Below are 27,829 nucleotides of genomic sequence, written 5' to 3'. Positions count from 1 at the left end.
CCTGAATGACATCTGGAATCCGGTGCTGAAGAATATGTGTACCAGTCTTCTACCATGGGGTGATAGCTATAGCGGACGACGGCAGTGACAAAGGCCATTTGCGCTCTGGTATTCAAAACGACTGACGTCATGCCACTACACGGAACCACGCGGAAGCGGAATTTAGCTACAGTGAGTAGCGAGCCAGAGGGTGAATAGGACGTTCAAAGAAGCTGTGATCTCCCCTGATCTCTCCTGAAAACGGAACGTTGGGCTTTAAAGTGAAATCCATTAGATCACATCATAGCGTGGCACATTTACTAACTGTGATAGTTGCGCCCATGAAAGTTTACGTCTTCAATTAGATCCACTCCACCTTCCATTAATATCGTTAAGGATTTCCCCAAAATTCTCCGAAATAATATTAAAAACCCTTAAAAATTTTGAAAACAAGCGAAAGTTCGCCAAGACCGCATTAGCTGCATACAGGTTCCTTTATTAGGCAACATAACCGGTTTCACGCCATTGTAAGGGCATCTCCAGGTGAAAGACTTTTCACTTGATAAACCTAGAGAGAATGTTCGATGTCTCAACGTTCAATATGTAAACCTCTTAAAAGGTTAATCGTCGAATGTGAAAAATAGGAATTTATTGCTGTAAGGTCTTCAGAGGTTAAGAATTATGTGAAGAAACAGAGAACAGCAAGAAAAAGGGAGAAGGATCCCTGTAAAACATCATCAATATTTATTCAATAACAAAATTTGTCTCTGTGTGCAGGAATGAAAGCAGTATAGAAACACGTGATAACGAGATAAAGGAAAGCTTCGAATTAGGCTCGTAACGACTGAATTGTGTTTTCATTTTACTTGAGAGTGTAGTTCCTTTATGATGCAACACAGTGCCACAGTGACGTCATTTTGACTCCATAAAGTAGGATAACACCTTGTAAGAGGTTCACCACCCTGCTGGAGCAAATGTAATTTCGATGTATAGCTCACAAGCTGCCCGCGACAGAAAATATTTTCGATGCAATAGAGTCGCAGGTCAGAGCAGTCTCGGCAGCAGTTGAAGTCGCTCGCTGCTATAGTGCAACTGTATTCTGTCGCCATGTATTGTAAGGTAAATTTTGTTATCTTTATTGGCATTTTATTTAAATTTAAATAAATGACTGGATCGTGACTTGTAATGACTTAAGGCAAAATTATTTCATTTTTTTTGTTGGCTGGCAAAAACTATATTTTGAAAATCTTTTACATTATTGATAAAGACCTACAATCCATTATATGAAAAATTGAATATTACAAATCTGGGTCAACTGGTGCTGACGAATCACAAAAAGATTGAAACAAATTCATATTAACATCTCAGACAAGTGACTTAACTACGCGCATGCCAGAGTACAACTGCACTGTACCAGCGAGCGACTGCAACAACTGAAGAGGCTGCTCTGACCTGCGATTCTATTGCACCAAAGATATTTTCTGCCGCAGGCAGCGCGTGAGCAATACATCTAAATTGCATTTGCTAGGGGTTTACCACACTGCTGGAGCAAATGTTGTTTCGATGTATAGCCCACGCGCTGCCTGCGACGGAAAATATTTGCTGCGATAGAGTTGCAGGTCAGAGCAGTGAGCAATACATCGAAATTACATTTACTCCAACAGGGTGGTGAACCCCTTACAACCTTTAAACTGCTTCGACATAGGCCACAGTCTCAGAATCGCTGATGTGCAATAAAGCATCGCCTTAAGTTGAGCTCACTCCTTTAAGGTGCCAAGGCTGTGTTATAATAGAGTAAGGGTCTAATAACTTGACTATTTACAAATGTAATCCTAAAATGCAGTCCATATTAAAAGAGGAGTACAGTTACCGCATACGAGATCTCTGCGAGTTGGATAAAACAATAACTAATGCAGGTCGCCTATAAGTAGTCAACGTCCTCTTCTACAGTGCTACTGTCACAACAGTCCTCTGTAATGAATACCACACACGATGGAATTTCAGTAGTTTGATGGAGGACTCTATCACTGCATTACAGCTTAACATTTCCATAGCACTTCAATACGGTCTCTTCGTAGTTTCGGTGATGTACATGAACGACGGGTTTATTCACCTTGTGGGGATCTCGTTTGTGCCAATTCGACTCCTCTTCCAAATGTGGATACATTTTACGACTACGTTTAGGAGGGAGTTAATTTTTAGACATTCAGTTTATTATAACACAGCTTTGGTTCTTCACTGGAACATGAATTCTGACACTTTTAGCTTTCACCGTAAGGCGTATAAACTGAAAGTATAGCTATTCAATGATAACCTATTTAAGAAGTTACGCATTTATTCGACTAACGAGTTGAACTTTGGGGCAGCATACAACATCTTTAACCTAATGAAGTGAAAAGTTATCATCACCTGAAAATACATTCCTGGAAATGGAAAAAAGAACACATTGACACCGGTGTGTCAGACCCACCATACTTGCTCCGGACACTGCGAGAGGGCTGTACAAGCAATGATCACACGCACGGCACAGCGGACACACCAGGAACCGCGGTGTTGGCCGTCGAATGGCGCTAGCTGCGCAGCATTTGTGCACCGCCGCCGTCAGTGTCAGCCAGTTTGCCGTGGCATACGGAGCTCCATCGCAGTCTTTAACACTGGTAGCATGCCGCGACAGCGTGGACGTGAACCGTATGTGCAGTTGACGGACTTTGGGCGAGGGCGTATAGTGGGCATGCGGGAGGCCGGGTGGACGTACCGCCGAATTGCTCAACACGTGGGGTGTGAGGTCTCCACAGTACATCGATGTTGTCGCCAGTGGTCGGCGGAAGGTGCACGTGCCCGTCGACCTGGGACCGGACCGCAGCGACGCACGGATGCACACCAAGACCGTAGGATCCTACGCAGTGCCGTAGGGGACCGCACCGCCTCTTCCCAGCAAATTAGGGACACTGTTGCTCCTGGGGTATCGGCGAGGACCATTCGCAACCGTCTCCATGAAGCTGGGCTACGGTCCCGCACACCGTTAGGCCGTCTTCCGCTCACGCCCCAACATCGTGCAGCCCGCCTCCAGTGGTGTCGCGACAGGCGTGAATGGAGGGACGAATGGAGACGTGTCGTCTTCAGCGATGAGAGTCGCTTCTGCCTTGGTGCCAATGATGATCGTATGCGTGTTTGGCGCAGTGCAGGTGAGCGCCACAATCAGGACTGCATACGACCGAGGCACACACGGCCAACACCCGGCATCATGGTGTGGGGAGTGATCTCCTACACTGGCCGTACACCTCTCGTGATCGTAGAGGGGACACTGAATAGTGCACGGTACATCTAAACCGTCATCGAACCCATCGTTCTACCATTCCTAGGGAACTTGCTGTTTCAACAGGACAATGCACGTCCGCATGTATCCCGTGCCACCCAACGTGCTCTAGTTGGTGTAAGTCAACTACCCTGGGCAGCAAGATCTCCGGATCTGTCCCGCATTGAGCATGTTTGGGACTGGATGAAGCGTCGTCTCACGCGGTCTGCACGTCCAGCACGAACGCTGGTCCAACTGAGGCGCCAGGTGGAAATGGCATGGCAAGCCGTACCACAGGACTACATCCAGCATCTCTACGATCGTCTCCATGGGAGAATAGCAGCCTGCATTGCTGCGAAAGGTGGATATACACTTTACTAGTGCCGACATTGTGCATGCTGTGTTGCCTGTGTCTATGTGCCTGTGGTTCTGTCAGTGTGATCATGTGATGTATCTGACCCCAGGAATGTGTCAATAAAGTTTCCCCTTCCTGGGGCAATGAATTCACGGTGTTCTTATTTCAATTTCCAGGAGTGTAAATTTATAATGGTGTGAAACCCCTTGTGTTTCTTAATCAAGATACCATATTATATAGCTAATGCGGCACTGAAGAATTTCCATTCATTAAAAAATAATAAGATTAATTTGAAGAATGATTGGAAATTTCTTTATCATAACAATGTATAATCTAAACCACTGTTACCCTAACTAAAGAATCATATGTTTCTTCCGTTGTCCCCAGGGAGATATCTGGTGGCTACTGCCGCATTTGGCCTCCTCCCTTTCTTCAGGTTTAACATCAGTGTGTACAGCCTTTAATATGACGGGCCTAATGTGATTCTCGCTTATTTTGCTTGTGAATGTAGTTGTGTTTAGGTATCTGCAATATATTTCAGTTATCAGAGCACAGAAACATCTCATCTATTTGTTAGGCCGTAGACGGTCAAGCTGCATCTCCTTTAGATGAAGAATGTTACTAATAGGTTGTGCGCTATATGCCTTTTATCGTTGTTCTCTGAACTACTAAGTTTCAAATATCTATCAGTTTTCAGAATGCACGGTTCCAATCTACATTGGAACAATTTGACATTTATCTGAGTGATCATATTAAATGAGTCACTCAATCTTTTCAAGCTCACTTACAGATTGTTTAGAGTTGTATATGTTCATGCTGGGAACTAGTCATGATAAGATGAAACGACTGTGGCAGCAATGAACTAAATCACGGGAAGAAAAGGTTGACGACCATTGCGTTGCATACGAGCACTTGCAGAAAGCGAATGACATTAATTTAGCCCCCAGTCATACCCAGCAGTATCTGGTTAAAGATACTGCGTAAATACCTTTGATCATGATTGTTAGAATCCGGTTTCCTTTATATCCATGTATTCAAAAACAGTACAATTTAAAAATTCCCAGATTTTGTACTGAAATAAATTCCAACTGTATATCATACTTTCGAGATCTGTTAAACATATTAGCTAAATAGTTGTACGCCCACTAATCTGTTGTAGTAGATACTGTAATAAGACATGGTATTTGATTTTTTTTCTTCTTCGCAAGTACATAACGTCAGTTTGTACGCAAACGTGTAACTTTAAATTATATTAGCGATCAACAGGTTGTCTGCCTGAGCATTTACGAAAATGTTACACATAAGACTTTGTCGATTAATAATTTCAGTGGATCCAAACTGCAAAAAATATTTCGTAAATGGAATATATCCAGTAGTATTCAGAGGTTGAGAGTACAGTGGAGAAAAGGAGAACAGGAAGAAAAGAAGTGAGGAATCCCTGTAAAAGGTCACCAACATTTAACCGCTAACAAAATTTTGCTCTGTGTATAGTAAAGAAAGCATTACACTAGTACAGGTGGTAACTAGATAAAGGAAACCATCGAATTAGGCTCATTATGACTGAATCGTGTTTGCACTTTTGTTGATCGCGTACTGCCTTTGCGATACATACAGCACAATGCCACACAGACATCATTAGGCCGTGTTAAACATGACAATTCTTTTAAACCGCTTCAACACAAATAACAGTATCAAACCGTTGATATACAATAAAGCATAGTCCGAAAGCGTCGGGAAAGATTCCGAGGAAATACAGCTCATCATCTTTGGCGAGTACGACGTGGACCAAACCTAAGATACAACACGACCGATCCCTGAGCGTAATTTTATGACGAAATCCATCAATATGTGTAATGTTCAGCTGCCAACAACTGTGTATCGGAGACTGAAAAGCAATTGACCGCTCATATGGTTTGGTGTTCAGGGGAAGTATCATGGTTCAGAGATATCGAGATAAAGCACGAGAAACAAATGCGCAACGCTTTACAGATGTATTTGGACCAATCATTTTCATGGACTATAATGTTAATACACATCGAGCTGCTGTGATGGATGAATTCGCCGTGGGTGAAGAAATCCACCACACTGACTGGTTAGGGAAGTTGAAATTAAGCGTCACACGGCAAATCAGAGATGCAATTGCAACACAATCACCCGCAATTATGGCCTCTTTTTGGGACCTGTACGAAATCGTTTTATAGGGATGAGATCGACAGCTTCAAAGCTCTTGAACCGCCTCATAAAGAGGCTGTACGTTTGGAAAATAGCGTTAATTTTTTTTGCGAAATGCGATTATTAAGTCTCAGAAGACAATATTACATTAAGTATTGATGTTGCTGTCGTAGGCGAGATGCTTTACCAACAGTCATTTTGTTCTTCTACAACCACATGTACACCCTGCTCTGTAAATGTATTCTACTTTCCTGATCATGCATAAAACTTGTGCACTAGTGTACGTAGAGGACAACGAGGCACAGAAAGATGCGTTTCATGCGTTTATAGTTCGTAAGGAAATGGTAATGACCGCTAGGGAAACAAATCTGTGAAATGCACTACCATTTGCTGCATAAATTTAGGGATGGGGAAACCTTGCCAATACAAAGAGCAAAAATTTGAAGAAATGGTTATATAGGAAGAATGTTTAGCAAGAGGAAGGCACTCAGGTATTGCTAATGAAATTATAAGTCTCATATTAATTGATGTTTTGTGTTGGACTAAATAATGATGTGTTTGTTTATTTCTTTAGGGGGAAGAAATCTTGGTGACCGTAGAACAAGGTACACTGCTTGGACAAACAGCCACAAGTCTCTACAACACGACATACACAGCTTTCTTGGGAATACCGTATGCTGAGCCCCCTCTTGGAGTACTACGATTCCAGGTGAGCTCTGAATTATTAATAGCAGTACCACTCCATGCCAGTGCTAATCTGGCATATCAGCGGCACAAACGAGAATATAACTCAAGCAGCAGAAAGATAAGTCAATGAAACTAAACAAAATTTGTTGAAACACTAATAAAAGTAACCAATAAAAGGTATAGTTTTTCTATTAATTTCTTTGTGATACCGGTTAAATTTAGAATTTCAGTTTCTGTTCGACTATATTCAGCAGCACACTTGCGTATCACTTTCACACCACTTTGTGCATGTAGTGCAAACTGAAATTAACCAGTTTACAAGAACTGTCAAAGATTCGTACTAGAAATACATAGCGCGTTATTCATGACCATGGTTCTATATCTACAGTGAAGTTCATCAAGCTACATGGTCACCTGTGTAGCATCGTGTCTAGGTTACAATAGTGGAATATCTGTCGCCTAACAAAGATAAATAGTCAGTTGCTAAGTATCTGATAAACACTTCAACAGGGAGCAACTCAATCTTCATGTTTCACGATCTCTTCTTGTCTTAGAGCTAAGGAAAACACCATTGAATTAGTGTACATCACGTTGTGAGCTAAAATAATAACCATAACTCATCTACTAAGTTGCATTCGCAGCGAGACGAATATATTAATCTTCTGTCACTACAATTCAGAACAGATAAACAATTAGTATGTCCGTGGATGTCTGGATGAAGAGACACTGTTGACGATAGTCAGCCGCCTGATATTACTTGCAAATAAATTCGCTCATTGCAAATAATTTGTCTTCAGTTTTGTTATGTACATACGTACTACGTATTAATAACATACGATAATTTGTGCCGGACCAGGATTCCAACCTGGATTTCCCGCTTATAGCGAGTTCTTCGCATTAGGCGAATTTATATCGAAGGAAAATAATCAATACAAGCTAACTGCTGTTTGCCAAAGCTCTCTGGTGCAAGCAGTACTTTGCTTTAAGACTGTTCCATGAATCTCATAGAAATAACACAAACATTTCCCAAATACAATACTGAAGCTGGCAATAAATTTTTCTATCTAAAAATTTGGTAAATAGTGAGCCAAATGTGGTAATTATGACACAGAAATATTCCTCAAACAAAGACTCCTTTCTATAATAGCATGGTTTCGCGGCGATATGAATTAATAAAATTTTCCCGGACTTCCTGCCGCTTTAAGTGATTAAAATCCCACGAGCTTGCGACCGAGCTCTCCTCAGTCATTGTCAATTGGTAAGAACGACTGCTGTGTCGCCGTGGCCGCGTCGTTATATAGCCGCACTGCTGGCTGTGACGTCACTGGTGCTCTCTTCCTCGTCGTACAAGGTAATGTTTTCATCCCACGTCTGTCGTGCCCGGGTACCAGGCTGTGCTGAGCTGCAAACCGCCATACTTGTTGATGGTGTTTTCAGAGCTTTTTATTTCAATAGCTTCTTTTATGACGCTATCCCAAAATACCTTCGTCCTCATAACGACCGAATAGAATTCGGTGTCCATTTTCTAAGGCGTGTTCTACCACGGCTGATTTTTGTAGGTAGCGTAGGCGTCAGCACCTCTCGTGTTCTGTCCGGCGTTGCTCCACAGTGCTTACTGTCTGGCCGACATAGTAACAGCCACGCTGACACGGTACCTTGTACACTCCAGGCGTTCTAATCTCTAGATCGTTCTTTACTGGCCAGCTGTCGAACTTTTGCTGGGGGCTTGAACACAAATGAAATGTTATATCTCTTCAGGAGCCGGCTCACCTTTCCCGACACAGCACCACAGAAAGGCGTCATAAAAGAAGCTATTCAAATAAAAACCTCTGGAAACACCATAAACAAGGACGGCGGTTTGCAGGTCAACACAGCCTGGGACCTGGCCATAGCGTGGTTAAAACAGGCGCGACGGACGCGGGATGAAAGCATTATCATATTTGGTAAGAGAAAGACAGGCCCCGGCGAGTACGGCACGAAGGTAGTCCTGCGCTCACTCGCTCGCTCCAATCAGCAGACAAACTACGTTTCTACACCTGTTAACTCGTAACTGGGCGTGTCCGTACAAACGAAAACTGAGTCTTCTGTTGCAGTACGCTATTATGGAATCTTACAGTTATTAGTCCTGTAATGATGAGACGTCCATGTGCCAACTTATAATTTGTTATGGCTGTACTGGAGTAAAATAAAACAAAATAAAATCGTGCTAAAATGATTATCAGTTGCATAAGGCACCAATTCCAGCGTATAATGAGTACTGTTAAGCAGAAAAGACTAAATGTGATAAAAAGCCGTTATACCACTTATATCGAGTATTGATCTAAAATTAAATTTTGCTTTAGTACTGTTAGAGAGATTCGAGCGGGCACAGAGGCTTTCCGGCAGTCGTTCTTCCCGCGCGACTGGAACAGAAAAGGGAGGTAATGACAGTGGCACGTAAAGTGCCCTCCGCCACACACCGTTGGGTGGCTTGCGGAGTATAAATGTAGATGTAAGATTTCGCAACAGTAGATTCCAGTGGAAGATGCAATTCTCGTTAGTACTAACACGCCAAACTGCGAGTTAACAGGTTTTGAAACGCGTTTTGCCTGCTGAGCTGAGCGAGCGAGCGAGTTCAGGACTACCTTCGTGACATACGAGCCGCGGCCTGTCTTTCTCGTGGGCCTCGAAGAGAGCACTAGTGACGTCACAGCCAGCAGTGCGGCTATATAACGACGCGGCCATGGCGTCAGCAGTCATACTTAGCACTCGACAATGACTGAGGAGAGTTCGGTCGAAATCTCGTGGGAAGCCCGAGAAAATTTTATTAAAGACTCCATTGTAAAAGCTTTGAACACATCGTAATATATAACATTGGCAACATGTGAGCGGGCCCACATGTTTCGGCTACGCATATTTTGGAGCCAAGAAGAAAGACATTCATTTAGCTGTTGATTGATTCGGATAAAGAGGTGCAAGCCTGGGTACAATCATGGTTCCACAGACCGCCACTAACATATATTTATCCATAAGGCTTTGACTGTGTTGTTTCGCAGTGGGAAATATGTATTAAAATTTATGGCGACTATGTTTGAAGTAATAAACAGTTTCCAGAATGAAATTTTCACTCTGCAGCGGAGGCAGTGCTGATATGAAGCATCCTGGTACATCAAGAATGTGTGCCGCACCAAAAGGTCGAGTCTAGGTCCGGCACGCATTCTTAATCTGCCATGAAGTTTCAATAAACGGTTTACTCAGTTTTTTCTATCTGTCTCATTTTCATTTGACTTCCACTTATAAGAAACGGGTATTAGGGAAGTGCCCACGGATTTCAGCTTTTTTCAGACAGTATCAACATAAAGAGTGTGAATAACAGCATCTATCGTAGAGACATACATACAGTAATTCCAGCGAATGTTCGTCTGTAAAAAGAACATGAAATCTTCATACGTAACAGAAAGAAGTGCAGTTTCTTGTTCTAGTGAGTCCGAGCGGTTCTATCCGCTTCAGTCCGGAACCGCGCGACTGCTACGGTCGCAGGTTCGAATCCTGCTTCGGGTTAGGTTTAAGTAGTTCTAGGGGACTGATGACCTCAGATGTTAAGTCCCATAATGCTCAGAGCCATTTTGTTCGAGTGTAATGCTGAGTTTACGCCTAGGTGCAGGAGCTTACAGAACTGAAGAATGTAGCACCAAGTTTTTACACTATGAAATATCATGTTTGCTGGAATTCGTAAACAGGGCAATATTATGCAATAGCGTAAGACGAAAGAGGCTGCACTGTTTTAAGCAGACTGGTCTGATATTCGGAAGGCTGGAGGCTCCAATCTTCATAGAATAGTTCCAATTTCCCTTGTAGTATTGCAGGCAAATGCCGAAGTGGTTCACACTATAAGGTCACCAATCTGTTCAGATCTTGTTAGAATATGAGTATGTAAATACCTCTCCGTAATATTTAAGTTTCTTTTTTGTTTTTGTTTTTTCATAGTATAAGTCATGGAAAGATAAATGAAAGTACTGCTGCGGCTAATATTGCTCAGATTGGCTGTGTTGTTTTCAGGCGCCACAGCCTCCACCTAGTTGGGAGGGTATTCGGAATGCCACCCAGTACGGCAGCGACTGCGTGCAGTCTAGCGGCGGCTCGGAGGACTGCCTCTACCTCAACGTGTTCGTGCCGGGCGTCCCGCAAGAGGGCGCAGGGCTGCCCGTGCTCTTCTGGGTGCACGGCGGAGGGTTCTTCGCCGGCAGCGGCTCTGACCAGGAGCACGGACCTGACTTTCTCGTCTCCTACGGCGTCATCCTGGTTACCATCAACTACCGACTAGGTCCACTCGGTAATATGACCATTCTCCCCACTGAACAGGCGACGTAATGAAACGTACACCCTTCTACACCTAACACTCTGTTTGTTCTTTTCTTTCGCTCTTCTTTTTATCTAATCAGTCTTCTGACTGGTTTGAAGGATGGAGCCTGCCACGAACTCCTCTCTTGTGGCAACGTCCCCATCCGACACTAGTACAACCTCAATTATTTGCTGGATGTATTCCAATCTTTGTTTTCCTCTACAGCTTTTGATTTCTATAGCTCCCTCTAGTACCACGGAAGTCATTCACTTATGTGTTAACAGATGTCCTATCATGCTGCCCCTTCTTGTCAGTGTTTTCCACGTATTCCTTTCCTCTCCGATTCTGTGCAGAACATCTTCATTTCTTGTCTTATCAGACCACCTAATTTTCAACATTCGTTTCTAGCGCAACATCTCAAATGCTTCAATTCTCCTCTGTTCGAGTTTTCCAACAGTCCATGTTTCACTATCATACAGTCCTGTGCTCCAAACGTAAGGTCTCAGAAATTGCTTCCTCAAATATGTTTCATACTAGTAGTCTTCTCTAGAGGAGGAATGCCCTTTTTGCAAGTCCTAGTCTGCTTTTTATGTCTTCCTTGCTACGTCCATCACTGCTTATTTTGCTTCCCAGAAAGCAGAATTCCATAATGGTTTCTAGTTCGTGACCATCAATCCTGATGTTCAGTTTATCGCTGTTCTCATTTGTGCTACTTCTCGTTAATTGTGTCTTTCTTCGATTTACCCTCAGTCCATTTACCATACGCAATAGACTGTTCACTCCATTCAGCAGACCCTGCAGTTTGTCTTCACTTCTCTGAGGATAGGAGTGTCATTAGCGAAAAGTCTCATCGATATCTTATCACCTTGAATTTTATTCCCTCCTGAATCTTTATTTTATTTCCATAATTGCTTCTTCGATGTACAGATTGAACAGTAGGGACGAAAAACTAAATCCTGTCTTACAGCCTTTTTAATCCTAGCACTTCGTTCTTGATCGTCCACTCTTATTATTCCGTCTTCGGTTTTGTGGATCTTGAACATTACCCCTCTCTCCCTATAGGTTACCCCTATTTTTCTCAGAATGTCTAAAATTTTGGACCATTTTGCACCGTCGAACGCTTTTCCAGGTCGACAAATTCTAATAATGTGTCTTGATTTTTCTTTAATCTTTCTTATACTACCAACCGCAACGTCATAGTTGCCTCTCTGGTGCCTTTACCTTTCCTAAAGACCGACTGGTTATCATATAACACACCCTCAATTTTCTTTTCCATTCTTACGTATATTATTCTTGTAAGTAACTTGGATGCGTAAGCACTTGTCGGCTGTTGCATTCTTCGGAATTGTGTGAATGATATTCTTCCGAAAGTCAGATGGTATGTCGCCAGACTCACACATTCTACACACCAACGTGTATAGTCGTTTTGTTGGCACTTACACAAATGATTTTAGAAATTCAGATGGAATGTTATCTATCCCGCCTTATTTGATTTTAAGTCCTCCAAAGCTCTCTTAAACTCTGATTCTAATACTGGATCCCTTATCTCTTTTATATCGCCTCCTGTTTTTCTATCACATCAGACAATTCTTACCATTTATAGAGGACTTAAATGTACTCTTTCCACCTATCCGCTTTCTCCTCTGCATTTAGCAGGGGAATTCCTGTGGCACTCTTGATGTTACCACTCTTGCTTTTAATTTCACCGAAGGCTGTTTTGACTTTCCTATATGCTGAGACAGTCCTTCCGACAAACAATTAATTCTCAATTTCTTTACATTTCTCATGTAGCGATTTCGTCCAGTTCCTGCAGCTCCTATGTATTTCATTCCTCAGTGTCTGGTGTTTGTGTTTTCCTGAATTTCTCTGAACATTTTTGTACTTTCTTCTTTGATCGCTAAACTGTAGTATTTCTCTGCTACCCCCGGCTTCTTCGTAGATGTGTTTCTATTTCCGACTTCAGTGATTGTCCTTTTTAGTGAAGTCAATTCCTCTCAAATTGTAGTGCCTACTGGGATATTCCTTATTGGTCTACAGTCTCAGAGAACTTTAAGCGCATCTCGTCATTACTTAGTACATCCGTATCCCACTTGTTTGCATATTAATTCTTCCTGACTGATCTCTCAAGCTTTAGCCTACTCTTTATCACTACTACACTGTGATTTGAGTCTATATAGGCTTCTGAGTGATTTTTGAACATAGTATTCGATCTTATTAGCTGAAAATTCTTACAGAACTCAGTTGGTCTTTCCCCTCTCTCATTCCTTGTCCCAAGCCCATATCCTCTGTAACCTTTTATTCTACTCCTTCCCCTACAATTCCATTGCAGTCCCCCTTTAGGTACAGTATTACCCTTTCAATATCCTCATATACTTTCTCTGTCTCTTCATATTCAGCTTGCGACATCGGCATGTATACCTAAACTATCGTTGTCACTGTTGGTTTGCTGTCGATTCCGGTAAGAACATCCCTATCACTGAACTGTTCATAGTGGCATACTCTCTGCTCTATATTACTATTCATAGCCAATCCTATTCCCGTTAATTCATTTTCCACTGCTGTTGATATTATACGCTAGTGTCTACATGATTCAAAGAGGAAATTTCTTGGCTTTGTAGAAATTGAGGCTGTTATAAACGAAATATAAGTTTTTTCTTACTACAGTGCTTGTTTCGATATGATGTGTCAACTTGCTCTATGTAATTGTCGTTGAAATAGTTTGAGTGGTGTACTGTACCGTATTCAATAATTTATGGTTAATCAGCATCGGTATTTCAGCTACACTTCTTGAAAATCTAATAGTGACCTGCTTCTTTAACTTCAAAGTTGCCAAAACGTCTGAATGTGGACAGTTAAACCACAGCTGAAACTACAGCCACAGATGAAAAGGTAAGGAGGTACCGTTAGGACATAGCGTTCAGTCGATGACGAAGTCAGCAGAGGTGGGTCCTAAGTTGAAATTGGAAAGCTCTGGGAAGGAAATCGGGGATGCTTCCTTTTCGAATGTGTCATCCTGTTATTTAATTTAAGCGATTAAAAGAAATCGCGAAAAATTTAAATCTGGATTTAAGACAGAACTGAACCGCCGCTCTCCCGAATGAGTCCAGTGTGTTACAGCTGCCTAGCCTCGCTCGATGCAAACATTCTGAAACTGGCCTCTGTAGTATCGGACTTAGGCGATAAGAGGCATATGAAATAGCAATCGTCAAAGGCGGTTGAGAAGATGGGTATGATATATTTGAAATTTGCAACCATCTTTGGAATAAACTGGGGCTAGATGAATGGGGGATCTACTAAAGCTCGCAAAAACAAACGCTTAAACGCGTATTTGTTTCATTTTAAAGAAAATGATCTCATGCAGCGCTTTGTTACACGCTAGAAACGTAACATCAATGTAAGGTGTATGCGAAGTCAGGTTTCTGTACTGAAAATGGCTCATCGATATAATCTGGCATAAAGTTAAACGGTATTATACTTATATAAAATTCATTTACGCACACGCACGCACACACACACACACACACACACACACACACACACACACACACACACACATACACACGGTTAGAAGTACTAAAATCATCTTTGCATAAATTCTAAAATAAATGGGCGGAAGGGAAGTGCAGTAATAAGATCTTAAGTATTGGAAAAATTAATGTGGTTGATTGATCGTTGAACTGAAAACCTGCACACAAAAGCTTAAGCTAGAGACTTTAAAAAGTTTTAAAAGCCTTATGGCACTTCTCTCATAATTAGCTAACGTGGCGGGTCTCCACCTGCACCAGCGTCTCCACTCTCGTGATGATGTGAAATGAACTCGGTTAAAATATGGCGTACAGTGATTTGCACGCCACGGGAATGACAAATTGAGAGAACGTTTCGCCGGAGAATGATTTCACTTTTCAGTGGGCAGTGTCCTATTCGGAGGAGGACCGCAGTGACCGACAAGGGGAGCCCTGCTGCTGGGTGGTGTGCTTCGCCGACTGCGGTTTGTTATTTCTCACTGGAACCTACTCCTTGCACCGTCGCAAGGTTCACTGATTCAACAGTAATACATGCAGGGGAATGGTAGACTGCGTCACGTTCTGATTTCTGCATATCTCTGTGGCTGTTTGGTCTGCCACTTCGGCTCCACATACTGCTGTGTGCCCCTTATCTTTTCTTCGCTGCATACATTTGGTGCTATGCTAATTCGTGACCGTGGCTAGATTGGTGTAAAAATGGGGACTTTGTACGGGCGCTGATGACCGCGCAATTGAACGCCCCACAAGCCAAACATCATCATCATCATCCATTGTCATCAGGACCTAAGATACTTCTGCACTAAATATATGTATTCCTCTGGAAGTCAAGCCCTGAAGTTATGTTCCTGGAAAATTACTGACATCCAAGGGAGCTCTCCTCGCTTCAAACCACCTAAGTTCTGTATCAAAATCGTGATGCATTTTCGAAACTGCTGCAAAAGAAAGCGTTCAGAATCAATACTTAAGTTCACTCCCTCTTGAGATTTACTAAATATGTAATGCCTGAATCTTTCAGGGAGTGTCATGTTCAAAAGAATCTAAACGATGTGGTTTTACATGAACTGGCACCATGTTTAAAAGTATCCGAAGGATATGACTTTTGCGACATGTTCAGATATAACCAGTGATCTGAATTTTGGGTAAATTAACGTCAAGCAACGAAGCTAATATCAAATATTCACGAACATATTACTTAGAATGGCGAATTTTGGATGCAATTGCGAAGCATTCGCCAGCTATCCGACAAAAGCGTCAACAACGTGTGTATCTTCTCTGTTACGCAGGTTTTCTGAGCACTCAGGACTCTGTGGTGCCTGGCAACGCTGGACTCAAGGACCAGCGGCAGGCCCTGCTGTGGGTGCAGCAGAACATCGCCAGGTTCGGCGGGGATCCGCAGTTGGTAACACTGCAGGGACAGAGCGCGGGCGGCGTCGCCGTGTCCTACCACCTCGTGGCGAACGCGTCGGCAGGTGAGGGACCGCGACTGTAGCTCGCAGATGGACTGATAAGATTAAGAAATGGATTTGTGTACAGGTTCAATAAGAGATATCTGTACTTGGTATCAGTAAATTTATGTTTCTTACTTACAGTTCACTGTTTGCAGCTGTGCTATTTTCGATCTGTTAACTTCTGAATCGGAAAAGTTTTCAATAGGGCACTCATCCACCGGTCGTCTAATGTGTGAATTTACCTGTTTAGAATCAAACTTTAATAAACAGTTACAGCCGTTTCACAAAGTCTCCACTGCTATTGTCTGTTCAGTGGTGCTTATGAGATTGGATTATTAACCATCAAATTTAAACAATTATTATTAGAGCAAATCTTTGTTTTCCTGAGATGCGAAGGATACATACGTATTTAGGATTCTGAGGGTACCTTGCCTGCTCTGAAAAAAAGAAAATAAAATAAATAAAAAGCTGGTTAATCGTTCTTGTTCCCAGTAGTGATGCTTTCACAGATGCTGCTAAATAGTCACTCAACAATGTTTTGTTTCATTATCCGTAGTTAAAAAGTGCACAATATCTATTTTAAATTTTATTGATTAAGCTTGTGTCTGGGTTTTAGTATAAAGTATTTGTGAAGTTTTATGTATTTCGTGAAAGATATTTTTAGACCGATTGTTACTATTTATTAATGCATATTAGTTACACAACACACCTAAAAAGTTGTATTTGCTAAATTTCAATACCATTAAAAGCAAACTTTTATGTCTAGGGTTAGAAGCATGTACTTCGCTAAATCGATAAATAAGCACAACCTACTCTTGTTCTTCAGATAAGGAGTTCATTTTATTCGCAGAATTCATGAGTCAGTTTTTTGTATTATAAGTCTACTGATATGTTTCTGTTTATACTTTTTTAATTTTTACATCTGATGATGACTCTAAATGAGAAAACCGATCATCAGTTTTAATGAAATTTTGTATGACCGGTATAGTGACGTTTATAATCTAATGAGATACGTAGATCACTGAAGTCCACCATAGGTTCAAATGTCCATAATTCTTCTTTTATGTCTAACTTGGATTTCGGTCATCTTGTCTCATTAATTGTGCATTTCATTGCTTAGAAATGATTATTTAGGTTTTAATGCTATTTAATAGCCTAGAAACTAGCACTAAAAGATTTCTAAGCTTTGTTCATTGAAACAAAACAAAAAAATATATATGTAGAAACTTTTAACAGCCAATATTCCATTCAATACTATTTATTCATGATGACCGGTTCAACTGTTGAGATTTTCATCTCCTGATCTGTAAAAAAGTTGTTCTTATACGTCCTGTTCCATTACGACTATGTCACACATTCGATGTTGACATTACCAGTGAACAGTATGTAACACATTCGCCGCAGGTGTGTTACAAATAAAAACAGGTTTGTCACAAGTAGAAACAGTACAGTTAAAAAGCACCTTAGTAGCCTTTTTCTCATTTTTGACAACCCTGTTTTACACTATCCATAGTAATGTCAACATGGCGTTTCTGATTCACTAGTAATGAAGGAAGACGTACTACAATAAGTTTTCTGAAGTTCAGAACATGAGAGTCTTAAATGTTAAATAGGTCATAAAGGTCATCAGGAATAAACAATAATGAATGCGAACCTGGCTATTACAACTTTCTTTAAAGCAAATACATATCTCTCGTACCACTCTCTAATTATGAGAAATTAATCAACGAATTGTATGAAAAATCTTGATGTTACAGTTACTTGGCTATTGACTTTCATATTTTACAGTGACGAAAGAGACAGCATTCTGTACAGATTTAGACACTCATATTTTCAGCTTCCATTGAGATATTTGTAATTTCCTGTACATTTGATGGCTCCACATTAATTCCAATGCGCGCCAACGATAATCATTGTGAGTGATACCCGAGTGCGTATCTAGAATTGGACAATGTCCTCTCACATCACATGCATACAGAGATAAAAATAGTTTCGTTAACTCTTTCAAACAACGGAACAGTAGTGCTATCTATTGTTGCTTTACATTTTTAGGTTCCACAATCCATATGCGACCTTCTACGGATCGTTTGTCTTGTAATGAGCAGTTTGCAGCCGAATTATCTGGAAGAGTATATATAACGAACTGAGAGCAAATTTGTGAATATGCTACTAGTAGAGCCGTTCCAACGATGCGGGGCACGTGTTTATCATGAGTAACTGCTTACAGAACTTCCAGTACGTGCATTAACTGCCACACAATAGTTGACAGCACTGCTAAGTTCTTCGATAAATATTACCTTTCTGAAAATATACATGGAAATGAAGAATTCAGCCTCATGCCAAAACTTAAAAGGATGCATTATAGAAATGGGCCCTGAAACTAGTTTCTTTGTGTGAATTTAAGGGAATACGGACGCAATTTCTTGACAGCCAATAGAAAATGAATAAAAAAAGTAATTTTGACCAAAACACTAGTTTCTTACATCATTCTTAATCTTTTTCCGTAGGTCTTACTTCAGTGAAAAACTCCAATCAAATTCTCTTCGTGTCGTGTCTTTTACATCAGCAACGAACCATGCCAGTCCGTATGACGATTTCTTATTTTACTAAAACGTTAGGATGACAGACACAGTGCACCTGAATAGAACAGCAAGAGAAATATACTATACCAATCTCCCATTGGGTGCAAAATATGCGTCTTCTAAGTCCAATGAGCTGGCATACTAATCAACGATATTCTGAGTCTAGGGGAGCTGATTTACGTTTTCAGTCGTCCTGCTAATAACGTTTGATAGCCGAGAGAATATCTGCTGTAGCAGGAATGCTGCGGCTTCCTTCTGAATTCTTGCTACAGCACGACGTCAATTATTGCACGTGGAAGCCACGTAACAATGGCTCTTCAGGGTACTCCAAGATATCTGTGCCTCTACACTAGGCTGAGGGAGTAGGCAGTGCTCGAGCAGAGATCTGCCCTCGAGTGTGATATTTTCTCTGTCGCTGCAGGCCTCTTCTCGAGGGTCATCGACGAGAGCGGCACTCTGGTGGCCTCGATCTCTGGGACGAGGGACGGCCGCTACCACGCCTTCAGGCTGGGCGCCGCGCTGGGGCTGGAGGCGGAGGACTCCCAGGAGCTCGTGGATTACCTGCGCACTGTCGACGCCGCAGACCTACTGGTGGACGACGCACTCCTCACGACGGACGAGGTACGTGTACGCCACGTCTGTTAGGCGCACGCTTTAGGCCTATTCCCATTTCAGGCCAGGTATTAGGTGTACGTAATGAAATAAAAAGAACCTTGATGTCTGGACAGTTATGTGTTTGATATCTACTTCTTCTAAGTTTATTAATTAGTGATTTTACTCGTAGCTGAAATGAAGGAAGAAAGATTAGGGTTTAATGTCCCGTCTACATCGAGGTCACTAGAGGTGGAGCACAAGCTCTGATTGTTTTAAAAGAACCATCCCCGCATTTACCTGGAGCGATTTAGGGAATTCTCGAGAAACCTAAATCAGGATATTGGGACACTGATCACAACCGTCATCCTCCTGGCAGCGAGTCCAGCCTACTAAGCACTGTTGGCTGCTATTTCCAAAAATGGTTCAAATGGCTCTGAGCACTACGGAACCTAACTGCTGAGGTCATCAGTCTCGAAGAGCTTAGAACTGCTTAAACCTAACTAACCTAAGGACGTCACACACATCCATGCCCGAGGCAGGATTCGAACCTGCGACCGCAGCGGTCGCGCGATTCCAGACTGTAGCGCCTAGAACCGCTCGGCGACTCAGGCCAGCGGCTGTTATTTTATCGACAGATGAGGTATATATTTCAGAATAAAATTTCCTCGTCAATTACTCAGTTAGGGAATTTATTTCGTTTTACCGAATTAAACAAATTAATTAATCTGTCATTTTCAAAGGATTAATATTGATGTCACGTCGTCTTCACAGAAGTATATTGTCATGATATTTCTTATAGTTTACGTATTTTATCTGATAATTATAAACACCGATGATAATTTCCAGTAAATGAAACACATTTATGTACATAGTGAAGAACTCTTAACCACAATGTGTTTACAATTATCATTTACAATATGTACATTTTTGACATGTCATGTTAATATGTTATGTGAAGAAGATATTTCTATCTGATACATGAATATCAAGATTCTCGAGATCAAATTAATCTATTGACACGGGTAAAGCTAAATAAATTTCCTGATTACGCTACTACTGACAATATTATCGTTAAATTTATATCTTGACTTCCTTGGTTACATTTTACTTCTTCGTCTGTTGTTTTTGACCTTATTTTGCTGATATGCTTGCTTTCTGCTTTCCCAAAACCTCTTCAGCTTCTTGCTGTGATTTTTCTTACGTTCATCTGCCCCTGTTCTGTTACATGTAACACTTGATTTAGCTTCAAAGTTATGCTTGTCAAATAAAGTTTTGAATGCAAATCTGTCCTGTAGAATCTTGTTTATAGTGTCAGTTTGTGTAAGATCTCATTTAATTTCATATACTGATTTTTTTTTTTAATTTTCATCGAGAGGGCAATGTAGAATCCCTTATTGAAAATGTAAACCTGTTTTAATCATACTAATGTAAATCTGATTTTATCATACCGAAACAGAAAAGCAACATTTTTAGATGGTGCACGTGCACTCATCAACAACTGAATTAGGGACACTTTAGCGAGTAGCGTACACCATTCCCTTCAATCCTGATAGCGACGACGAAGGACCAAGAAGCAGATTTCAAGACACACGGTAAGCCTTCAGGAGACATCGTGAGCAATCCATCTGAGAGACTGTGAGGATTGGTAGAATGTGTATCCTAAGCGTGTACACCTCGCTCGGTGGTATCGTATATCAGGTCGATAACAGAAGAGAGTATCCAAATGAAGATCGTCATTTAGTTTCTAGCTTAAAAAACAGTAAATTGTTGAAAGTTATCTATTAAAGCACTTAACGTGTACTTCATAAAATTCTTTCTTTATATATTTTACTTATCAAATTCGACAGTAATTTGCAACTTTAGAATGTTGCTTAAAACGTACTTCGAACACAAAAAAATTGCACTACAATATTTGAGAGGGAAATCAACCGACAAACGTTATAGTATCAAATGTCCGAAGAGTGTGCCTGAGCGAGCCACGAAACCGAACCCTGCATTTAACGGTCAATACTCTAACCATATGAGCTACCAAAGTACGACTCACGATCACTCCTTAGAGATTCAGTTTTACCATCACCTCTCTACTTCTGCTTTCCATATTTCACAGGAGCTCTGCTGTCACCTTTGACGGACTATCACACATGGAAGGCAAGGTGCTGGACATAGATACAGTCTAAGGGATTACCGCCAGAGTGAATCTTTCACTCATCTATGGAAAGTGCGTTTATATGAAAGTCACTGGCAATTTAAAAGTGTGTACTAGACTGGGCTACGAACGCGGAATCTCGCCTTTCGCGGGCAACAATCGTGCTAACGGAATTATGCAGGCGCTAATCACTGACTTCCATCATAGTTCACTTCTGTCGGTACTTCTCTTCCGGTTCACCCCCCCCCCCCTCCCCCCTCATAGGCGATACCGAGTTTTAAGCTTGCAGAAAGTCTTAAAAGAACGCACGCTGGGCAGCAGAGTTAAAACTACATCCTAGAAAGAAACCTCTAAACTGCGGCTAGCCGTGCGGATACGCCGAAATGATGTATGTTCTCTCGATGATCTTCTAAATCGTTTATACCGTGTCTCCACGGTGCTGCATGTGTTATCTTATGACGAGAATCAAATGAAAACAGAAAACTCACCACAACGGGACCATTTAATGATGCCATTCAAAGGTAATCACCACAGCTACGAAGACATTTACCCTATTGGAAGACGAAACGATTAACTGGTGTTGCATAGAACGCGGTCGGCGACTGACGACTGCACAACCGTTACCAATCTTGACTTCCTCGTCCGATTGAAGCCGACGTCCACGCATGGCTTTCTTCAGGTCGGCGAAGATGTGAACACAATGAAAGATCCGTGTTGTACGGAGAACGTTGCAGTGTTTCCCAACGAAATCGCAGAAGTGAGCCATCCTTCGATTGGTTGTCGGGGATGGGAGATATCGATCGTACAACAACAATGATTCGTTGCTGGTGTTTTGACGTGATGCCTTGATGCAGTCTCTCCGAAGTGTCTTCAAAGAGCTGCGCTTTTATTTTGGTTCCACTCTCGAGAAATTCGAAGAGCAGCGGATCCCTGCAGTCGATGCAGAGGTTATCACAACCTTACCGGGACTTGGTGAAAAGCTCTGGATTTCTTTCGCCAGGGAAATATCAGATGCTTCTACTGTTGTCTTTGCTGTTTGTTTTAGGACTATCGGAATGTTGTCGGACGAAATCATCGTGTTTGCATTTAAGTCTATATCATACCAGTCTTTAGACTGAAAATCGCCACAGCAAAAACAACATTTCTTTACAAATGAATAAGATCTAAACTGATAACTGATAAATTCAAACAGCGTGCGCCCCTCCGTCCGTTTTATTAGACAAAACACAACACTGTAGTAAGCAACCGACTTTACTATGTTTGAAGATGCTTCGCTGAGTCGCGTCATCATATACCAAAACTGATTTTCCTAGTTCAAACGTAAATGGTGGAAACATGAATTGCAACTGTCGACACTTCTTTTTGGTATTCTCTCTTCGTAATAAGAAACAGATGAAATTTCCGTTGAAAACACAGCCCATCCTTCCTGGACAGCTGATAGAATTATGAATGGTTGGACACTAACTAAGAAAACATTTTTCATTACTGGTATGTTACTGTAATACAACAACATCATGTTCGCTGTTAAATTATTTATTTCACTTCACTATTGCAATTTCAGCCTTTGGACCATTATTATGTAGAACTGAAAAAGCTAAAAAATACAGGAGAAAGAAGCGCAGGACGTATATTACAGAGTCTCACAAATATGTTGTATGTGAGTAGCATTTACTTGTTCGCGTGTTATCGTAAATACAAACCTGGGAATGTGAAATGACCACATGAATGTGCTACTGAGCTCCAAGCCGCATCACTTCCATGAAGTTGAAAAGAATCCTGTGTGTGTGAAAACCGGCATCATCATGTGTTGTTGTTGTGGTCTTCAGTCCTCAGACTGGTTTGATGCAGCTCTCCATGCTACTGCATCCTGTGCAAGCTTCTTCATCTCCCAGTATTTGCTGCAACCTACATCCTTCTGAATCTGCTTAGTGTATTCATCTCTTGATCTCCCTCTACGATTTTTACCCTCCACGCGGCCCTCCAATGCTAAATTTGTGATCCCTTGATACCTTAAAACACGTCCTACCAACCGGTCCCTTCTTTTTGTCAAGTTGTGACACAAACTCCTCTTCTCCCCAATTCTATTCAATAATTCCTCATTAGTTATGTGATCTACCCATCTAATCTTCAGCATTCTTCTGTAGCACCACATTTCGAAAGCTTCTATTCCCTTCTTGTCCAAACTAGTTATTGTCCGTGTTTCATTTCCATACATGGCTACACTCCATACAAATCCTTTAAGAAACGACTTACTGACCATTAAATCTATACTCGATGTTAACAAATTTCTCTTCTTCAGAAACGCTTTCCTTGCCATTGCCAGCCTACATTTTATATCCTCTCTACTTCGACCATCATCAGTTATTTTACTCCCTAAATAGCAAAACGCCTTTACTACTTTAAGTGTCTCATTTCCTAATCTAATTCCCTTAGCATCACCCGATATAATATGACAACATTCCATTATCCTCGTTTTGCTTTTGTTGATGTTCATCTTATATCCTCATTTTAAGACACTGTCCATTCCGTTCAACAGCTCTTCCAAGTCCTTTGCTGTCTCTGACAGAATTACAATGTCATCGGCGAACCTCAAAGTTTTTATTTCTTCTCCGTGAATTTTAATACCTACTCCAAATTTTTCTTTTGTTTTCTTTACTGCTTGCTCAATATACAGATTGAATAACATCGGGGAGAGGCTACAACCCTGTCTCACTCCCTTCCCAACCACTGCTTCCCTTTCATGTCCCTCGACTCTTATAACTGCCATCTGGTTTCTGTACAAATTGTAAATAGCCTTTCGCTCCCTGTATTTTACCCCTGCCACCTTTAGAATTTGAAAGAGAGAATTCCAGTCAACATTGTCAAAAGCTTTATCTAAGTCTACAAATGCTAGAAACTTAGGTTTGCCTTTTCTTAATCTTTCTTCTAAGATAAGGCGCAAGGTCAGTATTGCCTCACGTGTTCCAGTATTTCTACGGAATCCAAACTGATCTTCTCCGAGGTCGGCTTCTACTAGTTTTTCCATTCGTCTGTAAATAATTCGTGTTAGTATTTTGCAGCTGTGACTTATTAAACTGATAGTTCGGTATTTTTTACATCTGTCAACACCTGCTTTCTTTGGGATTGGAATTATTATATTCTTCTTGAAGTCTGAGGGTATTTCGCCTGTCTCATAAATCTTGCTCACCAGATGGAAGAGTTTTCTCATGACTGGCCCTCCCAAAGTCGTCAGTAGTTCTAATGGAATGTTGTCTACTCCCGGGGCCTTGTTTCCACTCAGGTCTTTCAGTGCTCTGTCAAACTCTTCCCGCAGTATTGTATCTCCCATTTCATCTTCATCTGCATCCTCTTCCATTTCCAGTACATAGCCTTTGTATAAACCTTCTATATACTCCTTCCACCTTTCTGCCTTCCATTCTTTGCTTAGAACTGGGCTTCCATCTGAGCTCTTGATATTCATACAAGTGACTCTCTTTTCTCCAAAGGTCTCTTTAATTTTCCTGTAGGCAGTATCTATATTACCCCCAAGTGAGATGAGCTTCTACATTCTGACATTGGTCCTCTAGCCATCCCTGCTTAGCCATTTTGCACTTCCTGTCGACATCATTTTTGAGACGTTTGTATTCCTTTTTGCCTGCTTCATTTACTGCATTTTTATATTTTCTCCTTTCATCAATTAAATTCAATACTTCTTCTGTTACCCAAGGATCTCTATTAGCCCTCGTCTTTTTACCTACTTCACTACTTCATCCCTCAAAGCTACTCAATCTTCTTCTACTGTATTTCTTTCCTCCATTCCTGTCAATTGTTCCCTTATGCTCTTCCTGAAACTCTCTACAACCTCTGGTTCTTTCAGTTTATCCAGGTAACATCTCCTTAAATTAGCACCTTTTTGTAGTTTCTTCAGTTTTAATCTACAGTTCATAACCAATAGATTGTGGTCAGGGTCCACATCTGCCCCTGGAAATGTCTTACAATTTAAAACCTGATTCCTAAATTTCTGTCTTACCATTATATAATATATCTGATACCTTTTAGTATCTCCAGGATTCTTCCATGTATACAACCTTCTTTCATGATTCTTGAACCAAGTATTAGCTATGGTTAAGTTATGCTCTGTGCAGAATTCTACCAGACGGCTTCCTCTTTCATTTCTTCCCCCCAATCCATATTCACGTACTATGTTTCCTTCTCTCCCTTTTCCTACTGACGAATTCCAGTCACCCATGACTATTAAATTTTCGTCTCCCTTCACTACCTGAATAATTTCTTTAATCTCATCATAGATTTCCTCAATTTCTTCATCATCTGCAGAGCTAGTTGGCATATAAACTTGTACTACTGTAGTAGGCGTGGGCTTTGTGTCTATCTTGGCCACAATAATGCGTTCACTATGCTGTTTGTAGTAGCTTACCCGCACTCCTATTTTTTATTCATTATTAAACCTACTCGTGCATTACCCCTATTAGATTTTGTGTTTATAACCCTGTAGTCCGGAATATTTTACCCAAGAGGACGCCATCATCATTTAATCATACAGTAGAGCTGCATGCCCTCGGGAAAGATTACGGCTGTAGTTTCCCCTTGTTTTCAGCCGTTCTCAGTACCAGCAGAGCAAGGCCGTTTTGGTTAATGTTACAAGGCCAGATCAGTCAATCATCCAGACTGTTGCCCCTGCAACTACTGAAAAGGCTGCTGCCCCTCTTCAGGAACCACACGTTTGTCTGGCCTCTCAACAGATACCCCTCCGTTGTGGTTGCACCTACGGTACGGCCATCTGTATCGCTGAGGCACCCAAGCCTCCCCACCAACGGCAAGGTCCATGGTTCATGGGGGGAGGGGCATCATCATAAGCAAATAAATAAGCAAACACGTAACTTCACACTCAGTAGACCTGGACAGTCGGAATTGTTTGAAAAAAAAGGTAACTGAAGAGAAGAAAAATGTAATCTCCACTTGTATAAGAATGTAACCTTAAAGACACGAAAGTTTCTACACTGACACATGGCTCTGGTAAAATAGTGAAACTGACAGAATCAACATTGCACAAAGGAAACTAAACGATCATGTATCATCAATATCGCCAGCAAAATGAGGTACTGGCAGAAACTGCAACAACAAGACTTCGCAGTAGCTAAAAAATACTGCTAACTACAGTTGGTCTAGGAAATTGGGTTCATAATATTGACACAGAATGCCAATGAAACAAATTACTCAACACTTAATTTCCAAAATTTCAGTTAGGAAGGAACTTATCAAGGGAAACAATTATAGACCCTAGTATGAAAATTCAAAAATGGTTCAAATAGCTCTGAGCACTATGGGACTCAACTGCTGTGGTCATTAGTCCCCTAGAACTTAGAACTATTTAAACCTAACTAAGCTAAGGACGTCACACACATCCATGCCCGAAGCACGATTCGAACCTGCGACCGTAGCAGTCGCACGGTTCCGGACTGCGCGCCTAGAACCGCGAGACCACCGCGGCCGGCAGTATGAAAATTCATTTCATCTAATAACTTCTATGGTACAGTAAGTTAACTAGGAAGATAAGTCAATAGAATAATTACAAAAAAAAACCTCATCAAATAATACTCTGTGCTTCATTTCAAAACATTTTTCCGTCCGTATGCAGTCCAACCATTGTCATGAGTCATAATTGCTCCTCGTAATAAATCTGCAACTCACATAGTTCAAAAAGACCGTCCATGCACTGCACTGCGCACTCAAAGATAATCTCGCCTGCTGCACACCGCAACTATCCACTACTGACTGTAAAATAATCTACGACTCCACAGTGCAGCCATCGCTGACACAGTTATTATTGCCTACCAACTGTTTCTCGGACCGTAATTCTTCAAAATGTCATTCGCCTTTACAAAAATTAACACATCCAATAACATCATCAAAAAATAGGCATCCTATAATACCATCAGACAGTATCACGTTAAAAAATTGTGAAAATAACGTTACTTACATTTTGCTTGAGCACATGTCAAACTTCTCGAATGTTCCGACTTCTTTACATGTAATCTTTTTTTCGTTAATTTTATTCCATATGGGGGGACATGGGCTGCCGGAGGTACAATATCTCACTATTCTCCGTAGAAGATTTACAATAGTTGATGAAGACATGACGAAACTCATATATGGACGCAAAACATTGCAAAATTTTTACATGCAATATAGCGGTGATTACAAATATAAGAAGTGGTTTTCTTAGTTTAAAGTGTTAAAAGTAAAATAAAACGTCTGAAACACATAAAGATAACAAGACAAGACTGAACATCTAAAGAGAAAAATGAAAATAACAACATTCGTTAAAATGAATCATTGCACTTTCACGAAAGAGCTATAGGCCCTACGCCAGGAGAAGAAGAGTTTAAACATTTGGATGATTGTGGCCATAAATTTAGGAGCCGCTGGGTGGTGTGTGATCTATAGAGAAAGGCGGTGGGCGGAAAGGTGGATATAGGGAAAGACGGAAGGAAGAATGAATCTGGAGTGTAGGTAGGATAGTGGAATGCGCACAGCAAGGGAGGAAGTGGAATGAAGAAGAAGACAGAGGGGCAGCCCTCATGTGGAGTAGATATAGGGGGAAAACCTATGGTTGCTAGGATGGGTAAATACCGTAGCGTATTTCATTGCCCGGAAGAAGGGGTTGGTGTTGAAATTGCATTGGGATAGGGTATGGAGTGTGTATAGGTGCAGAGACGGCGGGACGTG

At 41.3% G+C, this 27,829-nt stretch overlaps 1 protein-coding gene across 1 annotated transcript in view; it reads left to right on the top strand.

The window, feature by feature from the left end:
• The window catches only part of LOC126356127 (cholinesterase-like), a 50,019-nt gene that overhangs the window by 3,905 nt on the left and 18,285 nt on the right, over window positions 1-27,829 (top strand). Inside the window, exons 2-5 of the mRNA XM_050006835.1 lie at window positions 6,376-6,510; window positions 10,527-10,800; window positions 15,617-15,802; window positions 18,785-18,984. Of these exons, the coding sequence (XP_049862792.1) occupies window positions 6,376-6,510; window positions 10,527-10,800; window positions 15,617-15,802; window positions 18,785-18,984 (795 nt within the window). The remainder of the gene's footprint in view (window positions 1-6,375; window positions 6,511-10,526; window positions 10,801-15,616; window positions 15,803-18,784; window positions 18,985-27,829) is intronic.

Source organism: Schistocerca gregaria, chromosome 3 (assembly GCF_023897955.1).
Source record: "Schistocerca gregaria isolate iqSchGreg1 chromosome 3, iqSchGreg1.2, whole genome shotgun sequence".
Taxonomy (NCBI): Eukaryota; Metazoa; Arthropoda; class Insecta; order Orthoptera; family Acrididae; genus Schistocerca; species Schistocerca gregaria.
Note: the sequence above shows the minus strand (reverse complement) of the source record. Positions and strands in the feature narration are given on the sequence as shown.